Genomic DNA, 26,643 nt, shown 5'->3' with positions numbered 1-26,643 from the left:
GTTGAGCCCAGGATGCTGGCCTGAGGAACTCTTGCAGCGATGGCCTGGGCTAAGATGATTGGCCTCCAACAACCACAACCATCTTTCTTTGTGGCAGGTATGACTCCAGCCATTAGAGAGTTTTCCCCCTGATCCCCACTGATTTCATTTTTGCTAGGGCTCCTTGGTGCCACAGTCAGACAGTCACTCTTGCCTCACCTGTGGAATTCAGCTCTGAGATCTAGAGCCTAGTTTTGTGTTGTGTTCAAAAAAAAATGTGTATTGGCATGTGCAGCGATGGCTCAGAGCATAAATGCCAATACACATGGACCTGAGCCATAATGCCAGGAAGATCAGTGATTTGATCCCTGGTTTCATTAGGAGTTCTACAATTGGCATCAGCACTCCTGGGTTAAAGAATGAAAAAAAATTAACCAGACTTCTGATCCTGATCACTAGTCAGTGATATCCGCTGGAATGTGTGCATGTGTAGATGGACGGTGTGCATGTGTGGATGGAAAAGACAGGATCAGCTGTGATGCTCTGCATGATCGAGTAGCTTGCTGAAACCCATTGCCTGGGGTCACACAAGAGGAATAGTCACTTTTGTGAGGTACATGAAAGCTGCTGATATCCTGGATCCATATTGCTACAAGACTCGCCTCCTTCAAGAAAAGGGGAGAGAAGTATCGAATGGATATTTCATCGAGAGACACGAGCCCCTTAAGCATATCATAGAATGTAGATCTACCGAGTAAATTTGCCAGTCTCCATTTAGTGAGTAAATCCATTAAAATAATTTAATTCTGAGCTTAACACATTCGTGACTGATAAGTACCTGAAGGAAAGCAATTTGCACGGCTACAGGGAAAGGGCGGGGATTGGGACTAGCTGAAGTGCACGGGCTGAATGGCCTCCTACTGTGCTGTAACGATTCTCTCACAAGTTCAAGTTACTAAATTCAATTTTTGACTTTAATGTAAACAAGGCATAGAGTAAAGGTAAATAGGGCCATAATGGTGTTTTGACAGGTTCATTTTTCTCAGGTGGGGCACGTTTTTTCATTTTCCTACCAGAAACATAAGCATGACCATTTAGGCTAAATTGTAAATAAGATTGATTTGAATTGTATTTTAATTGATAGCAATGTTTAAAATTATCAACATTAGAAATAGGGACGATCAAAGCCTCAATTTTAACCCAACCAATCCAGCTAGAATGGATCAAGTGAACAGTTGAAGAGTGAAAATCGACTTACTGTAATATTCCCATTGGAAACGCGCCATCCACCATTTTAAGTCGGGATTTGACTTGGATGACAAATGTACCCGCTGGAAACAGCCGAGTGCCTCATTACTAAGTGCAAAAAGGGATCGATCATATATTGTAATTAAGGCCTCAATGCGATTTTAACCGCGTGGGTCAGAAATCCCACCCAGCAGCAAACCTGCTGAGTAAAAGCTTGGGGGATTGGCTTCAGAAACTGACTCAGATGATTGGATGCTGCATTTAAAGGGGCTACCTGAGGTGTTAGGTTCCCTGTGCCATTGTGGTTAATGGATTTTCAAGGCAGTTCTGAGCTTGGAGATTGCAGCTGTCTTTCTATTTTCCTCCTTACCCCGATTAAGCAGTCACTTCTTATCATGGGTGCTAATATTGCTTCATTCCTTTGGATGGAGAAACAGTTGAAGGGAGAGGAGCAGAAGTAGTTTCAACAACCAAGACGGGCAGCAGGTGGGCCTGTTAGAGCATTGCAGGTGAGGGGAGCTGCTTCTAGAAGGCCTTATCCAGGCCATAGGGTCGATAGGCCAAGAGTTAGTTTCTTGGCTATTCCTGACGAGCAGTGCGGAAGGAGTCTGTACTTCACCAGGCAGGATTTACTGATCTATACCACCTGTTGCAACAGGACCTGTTGCCTGCTGCACAAGAAGAGGCATCATCCAGCAAGGAAGCTTTGGATAAAGGCGAGGGAGAACCACAGGAAGGAGGGACAGCACAGCATATTGTAGCTAGAGATGCCAGGGAGCAGTTAAAAGAGCACTGCTTTCAGTGACAGCGACTTATCTGAAAGGTGACAAAACGTCCCTCAGCATTAATAGTCCTTGCTGCCGCCTTCACCATACCTTTTGATTCTGTTGCTCATGTGGAGACCCTTCAGATCGTTGTGACCAGCAGCTCCTGGGAGCTCGAGCCCCTGAGGGCTCAGCTGCAGGCTGCAGCACTTTGGCTTCTGTCGGGGCAGTCTGGCTCAGCGGGACAGTGATTGGCATTAGTTGACGGGTGCTGATATCCTGAGAGAGGGCAGCCAATGTTGCTCCCATTGTACCACTGCCATACCCATGGGGCTGCAGTTCATCCCTCCCACTGATCGCACCAATTTACAGCTGCTGATGCAGTGTTTCCCAAACTGAAACATATGTCTTGTGTTGCTGACACCCACCGCATGCAATTACTGTTAAAATGTGAAAAACTAATATTGCACAAGTAGTGATTTAATTCATCACTCGTATTTCTACATCTATCTTGTTTTCATTATTTTTAAACTTCTCTGAATTCAGCATTTCAATCTCTGTTAATGAAAGGCTGTCCAGTCTTTAGATATTGCTTCACAGAAGGGTTAATGACTGTAACATGTGCCCTCTGATTAAAATGCAGAGTAGCAAGAGAACTTGATTATTATTTTTCAACAGTTAATTGAATGAAAGTGAAGGCAAGCACTGTGCAGACACACTGCTTTCTCTAAACTTAATCACTGATTATGATTAAATAGGTTCTGTGTAATAACAGAGTTGATGAATTTTTGTCTATTCTTGCTGTCATTCACACATGATTGACTTTCACCTTTCAAGTACAAAAGTCATTTTTTGCATCATGGCAACTAAAGCTTACATTCTAATTTCAATATTGCATTAGAATATCCAAATATTATTTTTCCAACTAGTTCTCGCTTCCAGAAATGCAGTTTGAAAGATCATTATTATTCAACGAATCTTTAAGTAGCTGCTCCTAGTGAGGCTATTTTACTCATCCATTTAGCTCAGAAAACTTACCTTCTCTATATTTACCAATTTGTGTGGTTAATGACTTCTGTATTGCAGAAGTTGGTGTTTTATTACCATGTAAATAAGCGCTGAAGAGGTTTACTTTTGCACAAATGATTTATATATTGGATTGTTGCTAGGATAATGCTCTCCTATCTTGACACTCAAAATTCGTGAGAACTGTTAAAATTGCTGATGCAATAGATCCATCCTTTTTTGTCACAATAACATTGTACACGGTGTTATTAAATTTGTTAGTGATATTGAACTGAAAGTAATCAATATGCAGTTTGCCTGAGCTATTCAAATTGCTGAGGAGATATTTGGATAACCTCACCAATAGTCAGAATCCCTTAGCTCCCACTGTGTTATTGTCACATGCGAGTGAAAGGTATTATCTGTGAGCGAAGTTGTTAAATGCCCTGTGGTTGTGGCTTCTAACCCCAAATCTATCTGCCATATATTTCACCAGCTCATAATGAGGCTGTATGCTGTTTTCATTGGTTAATAGCAAGACACATTGGTTACTGGGCAGAGTGGAGCACCCAAACCTATCAATGCCAATATGTTGGTGAACATAATGCATCTCTATTGGCCAGTTTATAGAGCAACAGTGCTATGAAAACTATCTGTTCAATATTCAGTGCAATACTCTGAAGGCGTAATGATTTCAAAATGGGATAAAATAAACCAGTGATAGTTGCTTTAATAGTCCTGCAAATGTTCTATTATTGTAAATAAGACAAAAACTATCCCTGATGGCCTTATTATATAACATCTTCATAATACCCATTTTTTTAAAACATATTTTACCAATTTTAACGACTCCTTTATGTTACTGCCAAAAATGGGAAGAGTTTACGATAATTTAAAAAAATGAAATCTAAAACTATTAGTGTAGTTAATTGGCTAATTGGCTTTGCAAAATAGTCAAGTCAAGAGAAAGTTGTGTTTAATTTGGTCTCCATTTAGATCTTCAGTTTATAGCTTATCTATTATACTTTAAAGTATGTTATATTATAGAAAGATTGATGTAATGGCAATCAATCCTTAATGTTTCTTGAAGTGCCAGGTAAGCACTCTTAACTAATCTTTTTATTTGGCGATGACATATGACTTTGAATACATAATAAAATGTTGTCAGTAATCAAAGGAGTTTTAGAATAACAGGACTGAGGAGTTCTATAGGTACAGGTTGTTTTTGTGTGTTTTGCTCATCTTTTTCTATCCATAGAAACTTGTGTTCTTGGCACATTATTCCAAAAATAGTGTTACATACTGAGCTCATAATGTGCTGATGAAGCCTGATTATACTAATTAGGCGCTTTTCCTAATTATTAAAATGCTTCTGTGTAGGTAACTACGCCAGAGATGATGATGCCAAGCACCATGTTTCTCCCTACAACTGGTCTAGAGAGAGAAGGCCATGTGCTCTTGCAGCCTGCAACAAGCTCCAGTGCCGAGGACACCACAAAACTACTAGGTATGTTGGTTAATAGCAGCTCTATGGGAAATTCCTATATTACAAAATGCATTGTTGAGTACATGACTGCCGCTTGTACAGTCATTATTTTCTTATAAGTCAGGCTGTAGAACAGAATAACTGTGCATTGTCAGAGAAAAGCTGCATATTGATTTAATTGTTTATTATTAATGTCTCATGGCTCTACATTAACCATTGCTCACTTGCCTAGGGCAAGTAAGTACCATCTCATACCAGCCAAGCTGTGTCCATCACTTGCATAAGTAGGCAATATGTAAGCAAATGACCCAAAATTGTTGATTTATACTTCACACACTAAATTCTAAAAATCCTGCTTTAGATCAACTTCTAAAACAATTGCAAGTTAAACAAGAGCAAATCTCAGTACTTTTCCCCCCCACCATAAGGCTCTCTTAGATTGTTATCAATAAAATGTTTATTAATGGGAACAATCACACTTACCTTGACAAAAGCTCTAGTAAGAATATTAATAACTCTTGAATTCCTCTAGGGCAACATTGCAAAATGAAAATTTCCAGGTATTGGATGGAACATTGATGTGTGGAATCTGTGTGTTTAGCCAATCAAATATTGGCTATGTACCCCAAAAGCTTGGTCAGGGGATAGGGAAATCGGATGGGGAATCCGATCTAATATCGCTCTTTTTACACCATAGCCCAAAAGTTAAAATTAGCCCCACAGTGTTGAGAGTTGAGTGAGTGTTTCACGTAAGTGAATTAGTTTGTACTGCTTCAGATTCAGTGCATCCAAAGAGAGAGGTATGTGATGGCTTGTTCTCGCCATTGCCAATTATTTAAGGATTTGGGGGCAAATGAATTAGAAGGCACCTTGCTCCACTTATATGCTGAAAGTTAATGTAGAGCCTTGTGTCTGTTTATCAGTGTGAACCCCATAATCTGTACTTTCTTTAAGGTCAGATTGTGTCCTGTTGAGCAACAGTTATCAATTTACAGAAATGATTTTGTATTCTAAGCCTCAGTAATCCAGCATCTTTGAATTTCAGCATTATCTCAATTTTACAATCCCGTTCAGTATCAGTAGTTTTATTTTGACACCTTCATTCTAGTTAGGGCACATTCAGAATATAATGTGCCCTTTTAACTCCTTCACTACTGAATATGCCATTTTTTTCCATTTCTGCTGCAGTTCCTGTTCCACAAAGATGGCACATGGCATCTTTTATTGTAAATTTCTTGGATTCAGACTGCAGGCAGTGAATTTCAATGGCAATACAAAGTGAATGAGATGATCATCCAGCAATTCTGAATTTGAACATCAAAGTATTTTGCAGAATTAATTCTATTTATTGGAATTGTACCCCTTAATGTGGGAAATGAAATAGTTATTTCTATAAATTTATTAGTACAAGGGCTGCCTGATTTGTGTTCATCCAGGCTTGTTATTCCATTAGAATCTACCTTTGGCAAATGTCAGATTATGGAGTCACCACTGTTTTGGAAATGTTCTTCCTACTGGGTGCTGATTCAGGGTGCTGATGAAAGTAGCAGTTTCACTTTAGCAATTAATATTATATGCACCTAGCATTGCCTCATCAAAAACATCAATGCCAATTTTAGAACCCAATTTGTGCTTCAAAACTGGTTGTGTAGCCATTTCACTGCATTCCAGCACAGTGGCAAAATAAGATTAATCTCAAAGTACTAGAAATGGTCTTATAATGAAATGTATGATATTGAAGACAAGCATATTGATAACACTGGCTATATAAACAGCTGAATGCAAAGTAGCAGAAATTTCGCTACCTCCCTAAATTATATGGGTATTGACCCTACTTTCTGGTTTCTCAATTTAAAAGTATATGAATAGTATATTCCAGTAAATTTTATCAATTTAATCTGTTTCTAAAATCATTGACTATAAATTACTATAAAACATTTAAGATATTTTAATAAAGTGGTAATTTCTTATATTCTGGTATTCAGAGGTACAATGCACAAATGGTACTGTAAATCTAAATTTTTAATCAATAGGGCGGTAACAAGTCTCGTAAGTAGTAAAAGCAAATTAGAAGTGGGACTTATTAGAATTTACACTACCCACTGATAGTTCTCATTAAATTTGTTTTCATTAGAAACATCAGATCCACCAGAAAAGAGCAGTGTACCTTCGGAAAGTACAGAGCGTAGCATGGAACCAAAGTCTTCTGTTGACCAGAGTTTAGTGAAGGATGATGCTGGGTTCCTGTGCTGGAAGAAAGGATGTAACCAGTTGTTTAAGACTTCCACTGCACTTCAGTCCCATTTCAATGAGATTCATGCAAAAAGGCCCCAACTACCTGTATCAGATCGTCATGTCTACAAATACCGCTGTAATCAGTGTAGCCTAGCCTTCAAGACCATTGAGAAACTCCAGCTGCACTCTCAGTATCATGTCATTAGAGCTGCCACTATGTGCAGTTTGTGCCAGCGCAGCTTCCGTACCTTTCAAGCCTTGAAAAAGCACCTCGAGACCAGCCATCTAGAACTGAGTGAGAGTGACATCCAGCAACTGTATAGTGGACTTGCAGTCAATGGTGATGTTATGGCCCTGGGTGATGCATCGCTTAGTGAAGATCAAGCCGTGGGGGCAGATGAAGATGAAGAAAGTGATTCAGATGAGAAACAGAGCCCCGTTGGAAGTGACTCTGGATCTGTTCAAGAAGATTCTGGCTCTGAGCCAAAACGGGCTCTGCCATTTAGGAAAGGCCCTAATTTCACAATGGAGAAATTCCTGGATCCCTCTCGCCCCTATAAGTGCACAGTTTGTAAGGAGTCATTTACACAAAAGAACATCTTGCTTGTCCATTATAATTCTGTGTCCCACCTGCACAAGCTGAAAAGGGCACTTCAAGAATCTGCTACTGGTCAGCCCGAGCCAACGAGCAGCCCAGATAACAAGCCTTTTAAGTGTAACACCTGCAATGTGGCCTACAGCCAAAGCTCAACCCTAGAGATCCATATGAGATCAGTGTTGCACCAGACCAAAGCACGAGCAGCAAAGTTAGAAGCTGCTAGTAGCAGTGGAGGTGGTAGTGGTACCATTAGTAACAGTAATACTACTTTAGGAGTGTCAACATCTAGTCCGAGCCCAAGTGGCAATAGCAATGGTAATACTGATGTTGGTGTAAGTGGCAGTGGATGTGGAGTTACATATAGTGCTACCTCTAGCTTAGGTTTAATGAGTGGAAGCCAGATCACTGCCGATTCCATTGGAACATCTACAACTAGCAACTCTATTGCAACCAGCATTGCCACATCTGCAGAACAGAAAGATGCCAGCAAGAGGAAAATAGCTGATATGATCACATCTCGGCAACAGACGCAACAGCAGCAGGTGCAGACATTGGCCCACGTTCAAGCTCAAGCCCAGGCCCAGGCGCAGGCCCAGATGCAGGCCCAGGTCCAGGCCCAGCTACAACAAGAACTTCAGCAAGCTGCTCTCTTCCAGCCCCAACTGTTCAATCCTGCCTTACTACCACATTTTCCCATGACCACTGAGGCTCTACTGCAGCTCCAGCAACAACAGCTGCTATTTCCTTTTTATATTCCTGGCACCGAATTCCAACTGAACCCAGAAATCAGTATACCAGTGAGCAGTGCCGCGTTAACAATGTCGGGGACCAATGCTTTGCTTGAAGATGTGAAACCCCATACTCAGAATCTGCAGCACCAATTGCTTCAGCAACAAGGGCAGCAGTCTTCTCTAACACAGCAACACACAACTTTGCTTCAACAAAGCCAACAGCTGGACAAGAAACCAAAAGCAGTTATAAAAGACAGAGATAAGGATGGGCAAAAAGACAAAGATAATTGTGAGAAATTTGATGAAGGGTCGATGTCGAAGGAAATTTCCACGGAGGCACATAAATCCAAAGATAGGAAAGACCAAACAGCACACAGTGGTAATGAATCCTCATTACTTCCTCCTCGAATTCCCTCTGACGCTCGTGGTAATGCCACCAAAGCCTTGCTAGAAAATTTTGGGTTTGAACTTGTCATTCAGTACAATGAAAACAAACAAAAAGTTCAAAAGAAAAGTAAAAATGGCCTGAGTGACAACATGGATAAATTGGAGTGTGACACTTGTGGCAAATTATTCTCGAATATTTTAATACTAAAGAGCCATCAAGAGCATGTGCATCAGCAGTTCTTACCATTTGAAGAGCTTGAGCACTTTGCCAAACAGTATCGAGACAACTATGATAAACTGTATCCCCTGAGGCCACAAACGCCTGAACCACCTCCACCACCTCCTCCTCCACCACCTCCACCACCACCTCCTCCATCAGTGCCACCTCAACCATCTACTTCTCAGAATCTTACTTCTATTGCCCCACCTCACACGCCGCCTGCTATTTCAACCCCACAGCCCTCTGTGTCAGTTTCTCAGCTAACTTTGCCAATGGACTTGCCTATTTTTTCACCTCTTCTGATGCAGTCATTGCCTTTGCAGGCTTTAACGCCGCAAATCCCCTCACAGCTAACAGCAGTGGACCCAATACCTGCAGATCTGGCTCAGCTTTATCAAAAGCAGCTTAACCCCAATCTGCTTCAGCAACAGCAGAACAAGCGGCCACGGACACGCATCACAGATGAACAGCTCAAAATCCTCAGAGGGTACTTTGATATAAATAATTCACCAAACGAGGACCAAATTAAAGAAATGTCTGACAAGTCAGGGTTGCCACAGAAGGTAATAAAACACTGGTTCAGAAATACATTGTTTAAAGAACGGCAGCGTAATAAAGACTCACCATACAACTTCAACAATCCTCCTGTTACATCACTTGACGATATTAAGGTAGATTCAAAGCCTCCCTCCCCAGAACCTTCAAGGGCTGAGTATTACAGAAGCAGTCGATCAACTAGGACAAGATTTACTGACTATCAGCTGCGTGTTTTGCAAGACTTCTTTGATGCCAATGCTTATCCAAAAGATGATGAATTTGAGCAACTTTCTAATTTGCTGAACCTTCCAACTCGCGTAATTGTTGTTTGGTTTCAAAATGCACGACAGAAGGCACGCAAAAACTATGAGAATCAGGGTGACGGAAAGGAGGGTGAACGTCGTGAGCTGTCAAATGATCGTTACATTCGCACAAATAATTTGAATTACCAGTGTAAAAAATGCAGTTTGGTATTTCAACGTATCTTTGACCTCATTAAACACCAAAAAAAACTGTGCTATAAAGATGAAGATGATGATGGTCAATATGACAGTCAGACAGAGGACTCCATGGATGCATCTGAGATGTCAGGGCCCTCTGCTTCATCTTGCAGCACTCCTATGACCTCAGCTGTCTGTGGTTCATCTTCAACAGCAACAGTAAACGTAACTTCTGGAAATCTGCCTCGCACCTCAACTGAGAAAGAGGAAGGTTCTTCTAATCCAGAGTTTTCTGATGAGAAACCAAAGCAGCCTGAATCTCCTGATACACAGCAGCAGCATTCTCAAGAGAAGCTGTTACAACCAAAACCTGAGACACAGCAGCAGCAACAAGATCAGAAGACACAAGTAACGCAGCAGAAGGCCCCACAGCTCTCATCACCTCAGCAGGCACAGCCGCAGTGCTCAGTACCCCAAGCCATCCCGAGCCCATCTCCGCTTCCTCATGTTTCTTTAAATCCACTTCACACTTCAACGCCACAACAGCTTGGAAGCCTACCTCCGCAGATGATTCACTACCAGTGTGACCAATGCAAACTGGCATTTCCAACCTTTGACCTTTGGCAGGAGCATCAACAGCTTCATTTTCTGACTGCACAAAACCAATTTGTACATCCTCAGTTTTTAGATCGCCCAATAGAAATGCCCTTCATGCTTTTTGACCCCACTAACCCTTTGCTAGCCAGTCAGCTGCTTTCTGGAACTCTACCTCAGATCCCAACAAGCTCTGCTTCTTCACCTTCCACACCAAATTCCGCTATGAACACACTAAAAAGAAAACTGGAAGAAAAGGCAAGTGTTAGTCCCGGGGATAATGATAGTGGAAACAATGGAGATGAACCTCAGAGAGATAAGCGTTTAAGGACGACCATCACCCCAGAACAATTGGAAATCCTCTATCAGAAATACCTACTTGATTCAAACCCAACACGGAAAATGTTGGACCACATTGCACATGAAGTAGGCCTCAAAAAACGTGTTGTTCAAGTTTGGTTCCAGAACACTCGTGCTAGGGAAAGAAAAGGGCAGTTTAGAGCTGTTGGTCCTGCACAAGCTCACAGACGCTGTCCATTCTGCAGAGCTCTCTTTAAGGCTAAGACAGCACTGGAAGCCCACATCCGATCCCGGCACTGGCATGAAGCTAAACGTGCTGGCTACAGCCTGATCATGTCTTCTGCTTTGTCAACTGATAGTGACGGAGGGAGCATATTGAAGATAGATTCGATGGATTGCTCCAGTTTTGCTCAGCTTTCCTCAATAAATAGTGACAGTCAGTGTGCTACTCTTTCACCAGTGAACAAAAGTGGAGAATTCTCACCCAAAGCTCTTCTGAGTCCGTCATCTATCAAAGTAGAGGGTCTTGAGGAATTTGATGGTCCTACAATTTCGTCAGTGAACTTGGGATTTGACCAAACTAGGCTTGATAATGATGATTGTTCCTCAGTCAACACGGCTATTACTGACACTACAACCGGAGATGAAGCGAATGCAGACAATGACAGTGCGACAGGAATAATAGCTGATTCAAAACAGATCCTTTATCAAACAGAGGGTCTTCAGAAGATGATGCAGTCATCAGCACAGGAAAATGAAGACAGGATATCTTCTGGCTTGGTCAGTCCATCACCTAGTTATTATGCTCGGGAGTTGGAAAATGAATGTATGATTGATTACAGCGAGACATCAAGCCTTGCTGATCCCTGTTCACCCTGCCCCGGTGGAAGCTCAATGTCAAGGTTGATAGACGGTGATCGCCCAGGGCAAAAACGCTTCCGCACTCAGATGACAAATCTCCAGCTAAAGCTGCTGAAATCGTGCTTTAATGATTATCGAACACCAACCATGCTGGAATGTGAGGTTTTGGGAAACGATATAGGGCTGCCAAAACGAGTTGTTCAAGTGTGGTTCCAGAATGCTAGGGCTAAGGAGAAAAAAGCCAAGCTGAATATGGCAAAACACTTTGGTATTAATCAGACTACTTATGAAGGACCCAAAGCAGAGTGCACTTTGTGTGGCATCAAGTATAGTGCCCGGCTGTCTGTACGAGATCATATCTTTTCTCAGCAACATATCTGCAAAGTGAAGGAGACCATTGGAAGTCAGCTGGATAAAGAAGTTGAATACATTGATCCAGCTACTGTCCGTCGGCTAATGGCTCAACAGGAACTAGACCGTATTAAGAAAGCTAATGAGGTTCTTGGTTTGGCGGCACAGCAACAAACACTTCAGCAACAGAGCTTGTTTGATAATCCACCAGTACAAGCTCTTAATCTTCCTACTGCCTACCCAAAATTGCCAGGGATTTCGCCTGTATTACTGCCAGGTGTGGGCAGTCCTTCATCTTTACCTGGCTTTACTTCATCTAACACAGGTGGGTAGCATTAATAGTTTAAGTTTACATAACGTAGAATTCTTGGTAGATTTCAATCTGATATTTGCCTACCATACAAATTTAACTTGTATCACCTGGAGTCAAATCCAGCCCGACAGGATGAAGGTGTCCTGTCTCTGAAGGCTGTTAACAACAAGGTTAATACAGATTGCAGAGGATATAAATCCATGGCAATAAATTAATACAAGTTTGGCATTCATTTTTTGCAATCTTGCTCTAGAAAGCACCAAGAGTAGAGTGTGGGGAATGGAAAAGTAAGTGTTGGGAGATGCTCTTCTGCGATTGGGGTTGAGGTACTTTGTCAGGATGTGCCAAACCTGACCTGGCAGTGTTTATCCACTATATGCAAAATGGAAAGTGTCCCTTTCACACATATTATCACCTTCCACCTTTACCAGACATACATAGAATAAAACTGAACCACAAGACAAAGCTAATTCAGTTATCATCCTGAAGTAGCAACCACATTGATGGAATAATCTCTCCAGCATGTAACCTGATAGCAGCAGACTTGTTTTCGGTTTTGTGACATCAGCACTAATTTAGCCCATAGACTCATTTTATGATATAGCGGATCAGGTATGGACTTAATATAGATTCATGTTTGTTAATTTAGTAAAATCAGGGCTCTTGGCACTTCTTTGGAACAGGATCATGTTAGCTGCAGGATCTACATTACAAACAAAATTGTCAATGTCATTAAAATATCAGTATAATATGATTAAATGGAACAGGTTGTGAAGAAAAAAATCGTTTGATATAATCTTACTCAACTTTTTTTTATTACATATAATCAGATGTTACTGTTATACTAAATGACATTCAATGAAATACTGCATTAACAAGTCATATTCAGTTATACATAATAATCTGTCCTTGTATTTAACAGGGACTGTTACTGCTTCAGTTACAGCACTGTATAAGCTGCAGTGTACACAGATTCTGAAATAAGAGTGATTGTTTTGTTAGAAATAGACCTTCAGAGTGCATTCTGTAAAAGAATGCGTTATTTTATTAGAGTCCCTGTGTTCAATACTGTATATGCAGTGATATCTTATGAAGTACAGAGAGACAATTGGGGCTTCTTAGTACCTCATTTGAAAGAGGAGAAAAGCTGAAGTAGTGAAGATTCACAAACCTTATTCCAAATGCAGCAGCAGAGGTGGAATCACAGTGCTCCAAGAGATGGAGTCAACCCTCTTTTCAGGTGTAGCCAGGGAGATGGTTATTAATGTCATAATTAATTTCAAGAATACTATAAGGATTTCATCATGCCACAATGATCATAAGAATATCATTGGATGCTCTAGGAGTAGTAATGGGGACAGTTGAATACTTAAGCTTTTTACTTGCACATAAACAGACTGTAGTCCTGAATTGACAGTTAGTTTTAAGATATTCACTTCCTTCAAAATATAACATTTCTGCCCAGGAACCTACTTGAAACTGGGTCCCTTAATTGAGATTCCGTGCACTAGCATTGTAGCTATTAAGCTACGGGCTCTCTTCCCAACATGACCAAAATGGACATTTTTTACAGATTGCATTTAAGTGGATTTTACTGCTCATCGGGTTTGCATAGAAGTCAATTTCAGTGCACCGCCTTGCTAAATTGCATTCCTAATGCCAAGTGAGTTTAGTTGGCACTGAACTATTGCAGGCACAGTTTTGCACTCACGGTGAGTTGCTACAACATATTGCACATCTCTTAGCAGGTTTTACCTGCTTGTTACTTGATTGGAAAATTCTGATAATTAACCCAGCAAAATATTCAAATTTAGTAGTCCTCCAGTGATCTTAATTATTCAGTTACCATTGTAGCAATTAAAAATACAAATTGCTACAGTGGTTTAAAATTAGGGTTTAAATTTGTTCTCTTGTTTCTCATTGGAGGGACTCAGGTGAAATTCCACATTGGCATTGCTGGCTTTCTAATGCTTCACGCCCAATTGGCCATGCTTCATGTGTGATGCTGCATGGTGAGTATTGGCACACTAGCCCCCATTGGGATGGCCACGACACTCAGCTGGACCCAGCTCTTACCGAAGATCTACACATACCCATTTCCAGCAATGGTCACAAGATAGTGATCAGGAGCAGAAGTTCTGACTAAATTTCCTTTCCCAAGCTCAAGATGCACAAAGGCCAGTTGTGGCCCATTTTGGGGCCCATTTGAGATGAACTAACACAGCACAGACCAGGGGTCAAACCTATCACTCGATCTGTTTGCGGCAGTGCTCCACTAACCTGTGCATTTACCACTTAAGCCTCAATTAAAATTTTCTAAAGGTAACACAATATTGCCGGTGGTTATAACCACAACTGGCAAATTTATGTTACTACTAGCTATATACCATGTTAATTAGAGTTTATTAGTAGCATTAATTTTTGTCCATCTGGTGCCATAACATTACTTTCAGGCACTGAATACTGTGGTACTGTGCCACAGAGTGGTAAAGCTCCCTCCCTGCAGATCTATGCTTGGTGAATTTTGATATCAGTGAGAATATCTGGGAGAGGTGCTGAGCAAGAACTAGATGCTTCGCTGGGCTAAAATTTAGAATGGTGCAATTTGGAGGGCAACAACAACAACTGGTATTTATATAGCGCCTTTAACTTAGTAAAAGTCCCACGGTGCTTCACAGGTACGTTATCAAACAAAATTTGACAATGAACCACATAGTGAGACATTAGGGCAGATGAGAGGTAGGTTTTATGGAGCATCTTAAAGGAGGAAGGAAAAGTGGAGAGGTTTAGGGAGGGAATTCCAGAGAGCTTTGGCAGCTGAAGGCACGGCTGCCAATAATGCTAAAAAGGGCAGAATTAGAGGAGCACAGATATCTCAGAGGGTTTGGGGATGGAGGAGATTACAGAGATAGGGAGGGACGAGGCCATAGAGGGATTTGAAAACAAGGATGAGAATTTTGAAATCAAGTCGCTGCTTAACCGGGTGCTAATGTAGGTCAGCGAGCACAGGGGTGATGGGTGAGCAGGACTTGGTGTGAGTTAGGACACAGGCTGCCGAGTTTTGGATGGCCTCAAGTTTACGGAGGGTGGAAGAGGCGATATTGGCCAAAAGTGCATTGGAATAGTCAAGTCTAGAGGTAACAAAAGGCATGGATGAGTGTTTCAGCAGCGGAAGATCTGAGGAAGGGGCGGAGTTGGACATAGTTATGGAGGTGGAAGTAGGCGGTTTTAGTGATGGCGCAGATATATAGTTGGAAGCTCATCTCAGGGTCAGATACAAGCAAGTCAACGTGTACTGTACTCATACCACCCCACTGACTGCTTCAAAAGCTGCAAAGGCCTGAGACTAGCTCACTGGTCGGTATCTGAGCCTGACGATGATGCATTACAAATCAGAAGTAGTGGAGACATGAGGAAAATACAAAATAGGAATGGGAAGAAAACAATGTTTCAGAAATTAAGTGCAAGATGAGGTACAGTGAAATATGCATGAGCAGCAATAAGTTACTTGTGGAAGCTTCAAAAGGCAGCAAAATGAGATAAAACTTGGCCACCATCATTTTATTGGATGGTTTTGCTTAATTTGCTGGAGTTAGTGTATTTTGCTGATGGCCTGAAAATTGATTCACAAAAATCCACTTGCATTTGTAAAATTCGAATAAAAGGTCTACTTTGACACCGTTGCCCACTCTATCCTTTTCCAACGCCTCTCCACCGTCGTCCAGCTGGGTGGGACTGCACTCGCCTGCTTCCATTCTTCTCTATCTAATCGTAGCCAGTAAATCACCTGCAGCAGATTCTCTTCCTGCCCCCACATCGTTACCTCTGGTATCCCCCAAGGATCTATCCTTGGCCCTCCTCCTATTTTTCATCGACATGTTGCCCCCTTGACGACATCATCGGAAAACACAGAGTCACTTTCCACATGTACGCTCATGACACCCAACCCTACCTCAGTACCACTTCTCTCAACCCCTCCACGGCCTCTAAATTGTCAGACTACTTGTCCGACATGAGCAGAACTTTTCTCCAATTAAATATTGGGAAGACCGAAGCCATTGTTTTCGGACCCCACCTCAAACTCCGTTCCCTAGCCACTGACTCCATCCCTCTCCCTAACTTCCGTCTGAGGCTGAACCAGACTGTTCGTAACCTTAGTGTCATATTTGACCCTGAAATGAGCTTCCGATCACATATCTATGGCATAACTAAGACCGCCTATTTCGACTTCCGTAACATCGCCTGTCTCCGCCCTTGCCTCAGCTCATCCACTGCTGAAACCCTCATCCATGCCTTTGTTACTAGACTTGACTATTCCAACGCACTCCTGGCTGGCCTCACACATTCTACTCTACGTAAACTTGAGGTGATCTGAAACTCGGATGCCCATGTCCCATCTCCCCTGTGCTCACTGACCTACATTGGCTCCCGGTTAAGCAATGCCTCGATTTCAAAATTCTCACACTTTTTTTCAAATCCCATCATGGCTTCATCCCTCCCTTTTTCTGTAACCTCTTTCAGCCCCACAACCCCCCGAGATGTCTGCACTCCTCTAATTCTGCCCTCTTGAGCATCCCTGATTATAATCACTCAACCATTGGTGGCTGTGTCTTCTGTTGCCTAGGCCCTAAGCTCTGGAATTCCCTGCCTAAACTTCTCCGCCTCTCTACCTCTCTTTCCTCCATTAAGGCACTCCTTAAAACCTACCTCTTTGACCAAGCATTTGGTCACCTGCCCTAATTTCTCCTTATGTGGCTTGGTGTCAAATTGTCATCTTAAACACTGCTGTGAAGCGCCCTGGGATGTTTTACTACATTAAAGGTGCTATATAAATACAAGTTGTTGTTGTTGTTGTATAACCGATGAAAACCAAAAGAGTTAATTATAAAATATTCTGCAATGTTGTGTAATAAATTGAAAAACAAGCACTTTTTGTACTCCTCAGTACTTTTGTGGGCCTGTAAGTGTTTATCTTTTTTCTGCTTTTCATTAATTTTTAGCTTTAACTTCTCCTAAACCTAACCTTTTGGGCATTCCTGGTTCAACTGTACCCTCCCCTGGCCTTCCGACTACTGGACTGCCAAGCAAGCAACCTTCTTCATTGACATCCCAAGCCGCAACACAGGCTACCACAACAACTCCACGTCCAGCATCAGCCACCCAGCAACAACCTGAACAACGTAAAAGCAAAGAGAATGAGAGGGCAAAAGAAAAGGAAAAAGATAAAATAGATCCTCCACCCACAGCGAACAAGGAGAAAAATGACAACAGTGCTGGCACATCAGTACCTCTTCCTGGCATGGAGTATGTGGTAGATCCAGCCCAGCTTCAGGCTCTGCAAAATGCACTGGCTTCTGATCCCACTGCCCTGCTCACCGGCCAGTTTTTGCCGTACTTTGTGCCAGGCTTTTCTCCATATTATGCCCCACAAATTCCCGGAGCCCTACAAGGAGGATATCTACAACCAATGTACGGGATGGAGGGTCTCTTTCCCTACAACCCAGCTTTGTCCCAAGCTCTGATGGGGCTGTCACCAGGTTCTTTGCTGCAGCAATATCAGCAATATCAGCAAAGTCTACAAGATGCCCTCCAGCAGCAACAGAGGCAGTTGCAGCAACAGCAGCAGCAGCAACAACAGCAACTACAGCAACAGTTACAACAACAGCTACAACAGCAGCAGCAACAACAACAACAACAACAACAACAGCAGCAGCAACAGCCAAAGCAGCAGCATAAACCAAGCCAAGTCCCCGCCCCACAACTAACCGCTTCCCCAGACAAAGAATCCGCCAAAGAATCTACTAAAACAGAAGAGCAAGCCAGTGCTCCCAGAGAAACATCCCTTCCAAAACCAGAAGAACGGCAACAAACAGAAAGCAAAAGTACGGACTCGCTTGACCTGTTCATTGTTCCAAAGGTGCAGTACAAGTTGGTCTGTCGCAAGTGTCAGATGGTCTTCACTGATGAAGAGACAGCCATGAGCCACCTGCAGTCAATATGTTTCTTCGGTCAGTCTGTGATAAACCTGCAAGAGATGGTGCTTCGTGTCCCCACCAGCACCTACCACTGCCTGGCCTGTGATACTACACTGAGCGGGGATGAAGCTCTAAGTCAACATCTCGAGTCAACCTTGCACAAACACAGAACAATCAAACGAGCAGCAAGATACGCCAAAGAGCACGCTAGTTTATTACCTCACTCAGCCTGCTTCCCCGATCCTAACACCGCATCTACCTCGCAGTCTGCCACTCACTCTAACGACAGCCCCTCCTCCAGCCTGTCCCCCCATGCCTCCATAAAATCTTGGCCTAACATTCTTTCCCGAGCCTCAGTCAGGAAGCCCTCTTCTTTACCTTCTCTCTCCTCATCTTCAACAGTTACCTCAAGTTCATGCAGCACCTCAGGGGTTCAGACCTCTATACCAACAGACGGCTATTCAGATGAGTCTGACAGTGAGCTCAGCCAGAAGTCAGATGGCCTGGATTGCCCACTGGAGGGTCCAAATGACCCCAGCTGCCGCAGAGACAGTAGTCTGACTAGTGTAGGAATGGACACCTTCAGATTGTAAGCTTGAAGATGGACAATATGATTAATAAAAAAAACAAACCAATTTCAAAAAAGACTAACTGCAATTCCAAAGCTTCTAACCAAAAAAATAAAATCTTTCAGGATTGTTGTCTCATATTGATATGCTGGCAACATCTAAACCTGTTACACTGGTTGCTAGAAGGTACTATGGTTAGCTGAGCAATGACAGAAACCAGAAAGCAATGAACTGCCTCAATTTAATTACAGTGGTCTTTGAACCTGAAACCCTTTATTTCCCCAGTGCAAACATGCCCTAAGTTGATAGCACAGCAGATGTCAGCATGTACCTTATGGGATGACAATCCACCATTTACAGTTTAGATTTCTTGCTATGTAAGCATTCGGATACCAATGGCTAGCTAAAATGTAATGTCTTGTATTCTCAGGTCAATAGCTCACACCTTGTTCTGTTTTCAGAATCATATTTTACTTTCGTTTGTTTGTTTTTCTGTTTTTATTTTTTTTGTTCCAGAAGAAGATTTTTTTTTCAAAACGGGCAGAAAGTATTCAAAAGAGTTAAAATATTAAACACATCTTACTGGGGATTTACAAAGAATAGCTCTTCTGCTGTATAATCTGAGGGATAATTAAGCACTCCCATTGCCACCAAAACACAAGAGTGTTGAGGACTTGTAGCTGAGATAACAATGAATTTAAAAGAGAAACTAACTTTCTGTATTTATGATAGATATGAACATTTTGGTGTTGAGTAGTTTGTTGCATTGGAAATGACCTAAACAGTATGGTAGATTGAAAACCTTTGTGTACATTAGCTTTTGTATTGTCCAACAGAAAGCTCTTCATTTTGATGTTGTCTTGTTCATTCCTATAGGGTAGATTGAATCAAGTTACTGGTCTATGTTTTTCTGTCGTATTCCTTCCTTTCCCACCTTCCCCTTCCGACCTTGAAACCTTCCTTAATGCTCACCTTCCTCTCTGAAGGTGGTTTGCTCTAGTTTTATAGAAGGAAGAAAAAAAAGTAAATTTAAAGATTTTTTGTGGATAGGGTCCTTTTCAATTTTTTTGTGAACCTTTAAGGAACATAATGATTATTTACCTGTGTCTGTAACCTTTGTGCACTTACCTCTCTGCTTTTGTAGATGCTGTGGAAATTTTTCCTATGAAGCAGACATTTGTTTTCTGTGTAGTGTGGCGGCAGTCTGGTCTTCTTTTTGAGGGGGGGGGGGCGGAGGGAGGGAGGAGATTAATTTTTTTTTCTTTGTCATAAGAGAAAAAATTCTCGCGCTTTAACAAAATCCAAAGACATACACTTTCACCATTGGTGCATAAAGATGAAAAGAGGCATCTTTATACTTGAGAATTTGTTCTTCTGATTTAATAAAAATTTAACAAAAAAGGAATGGTAATATCCAGGTCACTGCCATTGCTTCTTCTGCAAGCAAAGGAGTGGCTTAAGACAAAACAAATAAAAATACCAAAAAAAACTTTTTACTTAAAGGTTTGTCCTTGTATTGTGGAATAAGTGCAGTGGTGGTTAGAAGACACTGCTACTACCAAGGATATCAAATAGTGATCTTTTAAGAAAATGTCTTTGTTATTTGGGCACTTGTGTTATGTACATCTCTGTAGTCACATTAATGTCAAAAAATTCATTACTAGCATTAAAAAGGTCTGAACTCTTTTAAAAAAAAAAAAAATCTTTTTTTGCTGCAAATGTTGTAGTCACACAATAGATGCTTGCTTATACCTTGCTTTTTGCTAAGCTTTACTGGAAACCAATAAATCAGTTTTAGCCCTTGCTTTTTTGATATTCCTTTTTTCATCTTTCTGTTGCAAATGGAACGTTTTTAGACTGTGAATACACCTTTCCATGGTTCAGTTTGGCTGATGCGTTTACCAATGTCAAAAGCCAACAACAAATGCAGAACTCCAGTTCATTCCAAACTATCAACTTGGAGTTTGTTGCAGGGACTGATGTTTTGTTTTAAATCTTTTTTTTTTAATTTTGTTTTTTGAAGTAGTCAATAAGCTGTTGTACATATTCATAATCAGGCTTGTGCACAGTGCAAAAATGATTTTTTTGTAATAATTACATGCAGATAGTATAACTCTTCGGTTTCAGAGGTGACAGAAGTTTAAATTACATTTAAAAAGTAGGCCTATTTTACATAAAGATATCTGATAACGTTCAAAAACGGAAAATTCAAATTCTTTTCTAAATGAGGTTAAGAAGAAAAAATAGCTCCCACAAGATGAAAAATTTTATTCCAAGGTTGTACAGTTTTTGTTTTTGTTTTTATGTTTTTTGATGTGATTCTATGAAATATATTCGGCATTTAACTGTTAATTTGTATGTTAGTATGTTTCCTGTATCATATATAATTTTCCTCATATTAACTGTTAACATTTAACACTAGCATTATATTTTAAATACTGGTTTGTTTTATGTTTTTTATCTTTATATACTATGACATGGCCTCTTAAGGTGCAATTTTCTGGTTTGTATTTTCTTGGAACTCTGACCTTTGTTTCCAAAGTCTGTTCAGTAGCACTTGTACTCTACCATTTACAAAGACTAATAATTGTGTGGGTCAGGCTACCCCAAGTTTTACAGTTAAACGTAGCAAGACGTACAGGTGAAAAGTGGACAAGACATATTTGCATCTAAAGGCACCACCAGTACTGAAACACGGAGCTGGAAAAAAGCACTGAGCAGTTTTTTGAAAAAAAATTATTTAACTATATATGAATGTGGCCAAAGCTTTAAGCAATGAGAATGGTGCCGCATTAAAAGTGTCCATTTTTTGTGGCATGGGGAAAAAGAATAAGACAAGAGAAGCATTAACACGAGTCAGCATACTTGATGTATCTAAGTTCTTGGACAATAAAGAAGATTATTGTCATTGTTGTGGAGAAACTGCCCACTGTGAACAGCATTGACTTTTACATCTTGGGCAACTTTGGAAACATTACCCTGAGGTGAAAGAGGTATCTCCAGCCTTGCAATGTACAAAAAAGAGCAAGTTAAACCAAAAATGATGTTCTTGATGTTTTTTCTATAATGTAGTCTTGTTAGTTTTTTTGTTACTGTAACAATAATGAAAAAAATTTCAACTGTACCAAAATCATGGAAACTAACAACCACGTGGATTTCGAACTTTAAAAATTTTGTCACAAACCTTGTTGTCATAGTTAAGTTGATTGTAGATGGTAATTGAATATACTCCTTTGAAAATACTTCATCAAGTATGTTTCTTGCTCATTGTGATACATTAAAAAAAACCAGTATGAGCAAAACTTTTATGTGTTTGGCTATGTTATTCACTCGTATAAGAAATGGTACTTGATCATGTTCAAAAATAAAATCTTGAGATACCCAATCTCACCATTATTCTGCCGTATGGGTGAGGTATTGGTGCCATTTTCAAACTGGTACAAGCAGACGGTAGGAAGTTGCACAGTCTACTTCCATCTGTTTGCAGGAAGGTCTGAAGACCATAGGTGTAGCGGTTTCATACACGTGTGAGTGTACATGTGTTGATCATGTCGTGTCAGTGTGCATTGCAATTTGGGCTGAAATTCTCCTAGTCTGTTCTCAGTGCAGCTGACACTCACTGGCAGCAGTATTACGTCCTCGCTTCAAGGTGGTCTTGCTACAGGTGTCACCTTACACTTCACAATGAAATCAGCAGCAATGCGCCACGCACTTGGCATCGGTATGTTGCAAAAGCTCCATTGTACGAGCCAACATGTCTTCTTTATAACTGCAGTATTAAATGTGCACAAACCCCACTCTCCAGTTTACAGTCACAGTTGCCCAGACTACTAACATACTGGATGAGCTACTAAGCCTTCAATATTAGAAGCCCAGTTGCCCACCTGTTTTGACCATATGGTGATCATTAAGGTAGTATAGTGAATGTCGGCTCCAATCTTCGCAAGTCAAAATATGCAGAAATATTTTAGTTTTTACCAGTGGGCACCAAACTCGACCTCTTTTGTCATACTAATAATCCTTTGATCTCCATGTGGTAATAATATGTTGCAATACAACATGTGTTTACCATGTGGAGATCATTATTAGCTTAAGAATTGCAGCCAGGGAAAACAGGACTGAATGAGTATCACGACCTAGTGACAGAAGTTACTGGCAGGTTTGATAAACTAGTAACTTTAGTGAGTAGATCACCTGAGAAATATTAATTTATACGCCTTTTTTGTGGACATCTTTCCCGTAATGGATTTTGCAAGGATGGGACTAAATGCAGTCAATGAAGCTGCATATCACAAAAAGTGCCAGGATAATATATGTATTAGTGCAATTTTGCAAACAGATTTTCTAGTTAATTGTAATAGTTCAATCAGGACTGCAAATTCTCAAAATTGATGTCTGGCACAAACCTTATTTACTGACTCATATTACACCATCAATAAAGTGCACAGAGCAAATATTTAAAAATATCAGATTATGTCAAAGCCTGGCTCACTCTTGAGACGCCATTGTACGATAGATTTCAGTCTCAGACCAGTATCTGTAGAATGCCATGTGCAGCTGACGCACCAGCGTGTAATGATGGCTGTAGCTCAGTACACATCGCACCGCACTTAGCAACAAAGTAGTACTGTGTGTACTGCTCCACTCTCCAAATCAATTAAATGCTAACATCAGGAAAGCACAGGCAACGGAGTGGACTCCGAACATTAAAGTGATTCAAAAACAAGTATATAAAGTTCCGAGGCTGTCCCATGGAACATGGTTTTGCAATAGACTGGATCTGGTGCAAAGTCCAAGTGGCGTGAATTGAGCCAACAGAAGTGGGCTTGCACCATTTGGTTATAGTGTGCTGTCAGACTGCCAGTCTAACTCCCCGGTTATACTGCCGTTATCATGCTGCACATTTAAGATCACTTTCCACAAGAGCAGTAATATAATAGCCCATGTTAAACATATATTAACAAGAATATAGTTACGTTTCACAGTTGCTTACACTGTGCTGACCTGCGGTTCTAATGATCCCTCTGGATTTCAAATTAGCTTTGACTGTTGCAGTTGAGCGGGATTTTTTTTGTTGGCAAAAGTGCACATAGTTTTATGAGATTCACTCGGCGGAAAATTCAACTTGCGCCAAAAACAGGCAGAAAATAGGTGTAGCACCTGATGGCGTCGCATGCCTCATTTTATTGAGATTGGCGCACTGCCGCTGCTACTTGTACATTTTATTGGCAACTCTCTGATTGGGGGTCAGGAAATCGGGTGTAAGTGATGCCATTTAAAGGCTGCCTGCACCTCTTAAAGGGGAGTGCACTTTGCCTTTACTGAACAGAATCAGTGCAGTACAGTGCAAATGGCAGGTTGAGCAAGTGCAGAAAGAACCCTCCCTCCCCTCCCCCTGATTCTCAGATGCTGCTCTGGAGGATCTGGTTAAAGAGGTGAGAAGGAGGCAGGGGGTGCTGGTCCCAAAGATGGCAGAAGGGTATCCGGGTATGTTGCCTAGCATCAGTCGACAGAGGTGGCAGTACAGGTCAATGTGAGAAGCATTGTACCCAAGACCTGGCTGCAATGCTGGAAGAAGTTTAATGATCTGAGCAGGCTGCTAAGGTAAGACACTAAACTTGCATTTCTCTTACTCCCTGTTTAGCGCTGTAGCCCCAGCACTCTCGAGCCTTTCATACTCTGTCTTCCATCACTCTCCTCCAGTTACAGTATTACACATGACTGAACCTTCTGCTGCTACTACTTCCACACTCTGCAACTACTACTGTCCTCACAATTACTCCCCTCACATCCCCCCACCTATGCCATCTTTTACACACTACAGCACTATTCCAACCTGACAACGCATTCTCGCAACATTTCACCAAGCCACATACTAACATACTCCCTTTCTTCTGCAGGGCATTGGCAAAGCATGCAGGCATGGAAAGTGAGAAGGCAACCAAGTATCCCCGTCCTGTTCCCATTGAAAGAGGCGTCCATGGCATTCGGGGGCAGGGTGAAATTGGGGTGAGTGCAGAATACGCTCCACTGGGTGTTTGGCCATCTTAACCTCTCCCTTACAACTCTGCATGACGATGTGGTGCTGCCACTCATCTGTCTACACTAACCCTCGCCACTAACATCTAACTCTTGTCCCTCTATTCCCTTTCCAGGTCCATCGGAAGTAGAGGGCCCAGATGCAGCAGAGGAAGAGGGGGACAGTCCCTCCTGAGCGCACACCATCACGCGACTTTACTCTTGCAGCTCTGAAATCGACACACTGCGTAGTCGGTCAGTTAGAGGGGTCAGCACTGGGGTATTCACTGAGCACAAGTGCGCAGGAGCAAGGGTAAAAGCATAAGACAAACCAGCTTGCCAGAGGGTGAGTTTGCAACTTAGCACTGCTGCAGAGGGCATAGATGCTGACTTCAGGGCCCAGCCAGCGGGAGAAGATCCATGGCTCTATTGGTCTGCCTGCCAGGAAACCTCCGCACACTATCGGAGGGAATGGAGGAGACCAGCTCCAACTTGTGGGGGCATTTACACCAGGCACAGAAACGTTACAGTCATGGAGAAGCCCTTGAAGTGTTTGGTCAGCTCTATGAACACTGAGGCACGGCCAGGTTGCGAGCCTCAAGCAACAGCTCTGACAACTTGGATGTAAGCTCACCCTGCTGCCATTTGGCTCTAGGTTCCAACATTTCTGGCTTTCAAAGCATGGAGATCGCTTTCAAAGTGTTACATAACTCTTGCACTGTTTTCATGCAGAGCAGTGGGAGCCCTGGGATGCAGCCCCGCGAGAGTGGTCTTGGCTGCATGGGAGAGGCAGATGCTGTCTTTCTTTTCTCGAGATGACAGCATGCCTGCTCGCCTGCCCGTGTTGGTGCCAGAATTCCCCAGTGATGCAGCAGTCTGCAGCCAAGCCTTCTAAGGCCAGAGTTCCTGGTGGTTGCCCAGCCTTCTCAAGTGTCCTCAGTGGATGATCAGCGGTCTTTCACCTCCCATACTGTAGCCACCTCATAGGAGCACCAGATTAGGCAAAAGGGGGCATAAGACATGCACTTGGGATTTTCACTAAGGCCATTTTTAGTTTTCAAACTTGCTTCTTCACAATTCTCAAATAAATCATTCTGCACCAGTGTTTTGTGGTATACACAGATTCTTTGCCTTGGTCACTGATAAATCAATAGAGAATTCAGGAGAAACTTCTTTACCAAGAGAGTGGTTAGAATGTGAAACTCACCACCACAAGGAGTAATCAAGGTGAATAGCATAGGTGCATTTAAGGGAAGCTAGATAAGCGCATGAGAGAGAAAAGAATAGGAGACATTGATGAAAAAGGGCGAGAGGAGGCTCGTGTGGAGCATAAACACCGGGATGGATCTATCGGACCAAATGGCCTGTTTCTGTGCTGTAAATATTTTGTATTGAGCCACATATAGAAATAGCCCAGGGTCTTCACATGGAGCACGCAAGACTATGTCTTGCGTGCTCCATGTGAAGACCCTGGACAATTTCTACATGTGGTACAATGAATGATACAATTTGTCGACGAGAAGCCTGCTATCCTGGCGAAGCCACGAGCTATATCATCTTGCTGCGCTGCCTCCATTTGCAACGAGCAAATCCGTCACCTGCTTAATGCAGCAATGTACTGCACAATTGACTCACGTTGCTAATGTTACCTGTTGAAATGAGCCTGAGGCAGAGAAATTCAGGGCCACAGTCATCTTTAGAACTGCAGGTGATGAAGTGTGTGGCCGGGTGCTGTGCTGCAGTTGGTGCTGGAACAGGGGTCTTGGGTCTGTCACAGCGTTGCTGGTGAAGTGGAGCCGTTGGACACCCTGCTCTGCAGCAAAATGCAGATAAGATGTTTTGCTCCTGTCGACACGAATGGTGTGAGAACTCCTGCATCATTCCCTCTTTCCCCCTCTTCTCCTAACAATTGCAGGCCTCTGCACTCTGACCGGCTGCTCTTCCTCCTCCTCATTCTTTAGACCCAACGTCGGACTGAGCAGCACTCCCATATTGGCAGAGTATTCGTTTATGCTCTCCCACGCAGAGATTG

General features: G+C 42.0%; 1 protein-coding gene across 1 annotated transcript in view; it reads left to right on the top strand.

Moving 5' to 3' along the window:
• The window catches only part of zfhx3b (zinc finger homeobox 3b), a 232,418-nt gene extending 212,680 nt beyond the window's left edge, over nucleotides 1-19,738 (top strand). The window contains exons 6-8 of the mRNA XM_070898222.1: nucleotides 4,377-4,503; nucleotides 6,617-12,061; nucleotides 17,050-19,738. Coding sequence (XP_070754323.1) covers nucleotides 4,377-4,503; nucleotides 6,617-12,061; nucleotides 17,050-18,617 — 7,140 coding nt within the window. The 3' untranslated portion in view covers nucleotides 18,618-19,738. The remainder of the gene's footprint in view (nucleotides 1-4,376; nucleotides 4,504-6,616; nucleotides 12,062-17,049) is intronic.
• The last annotated feature ends 6,905 nt before the right edge of the window (nucleotides 19,739-26,643 follow it).

Source organism: Pristiophorus japonicus, chromosome 13 (genome assembly GCF_044704955.1).
Source record: "Pristiophorus japonicus isolate sPriJap1 chromosome 13, sPriJap1.hap1, whole genome shotgun sequence".
In the NCBI taxonomy this organism is placed as follows: Eukaryota; Metazoa; Chordata; class Chondrichthyes; family Pristiophoridae; genus Pristiophorus; species Pristiophorus japonicus.
The sequence above is the reverse complement of the archived record's forward strand: the minus strand, read 5'-3'. Positions and strand labels throughout refer to the sequence as shown.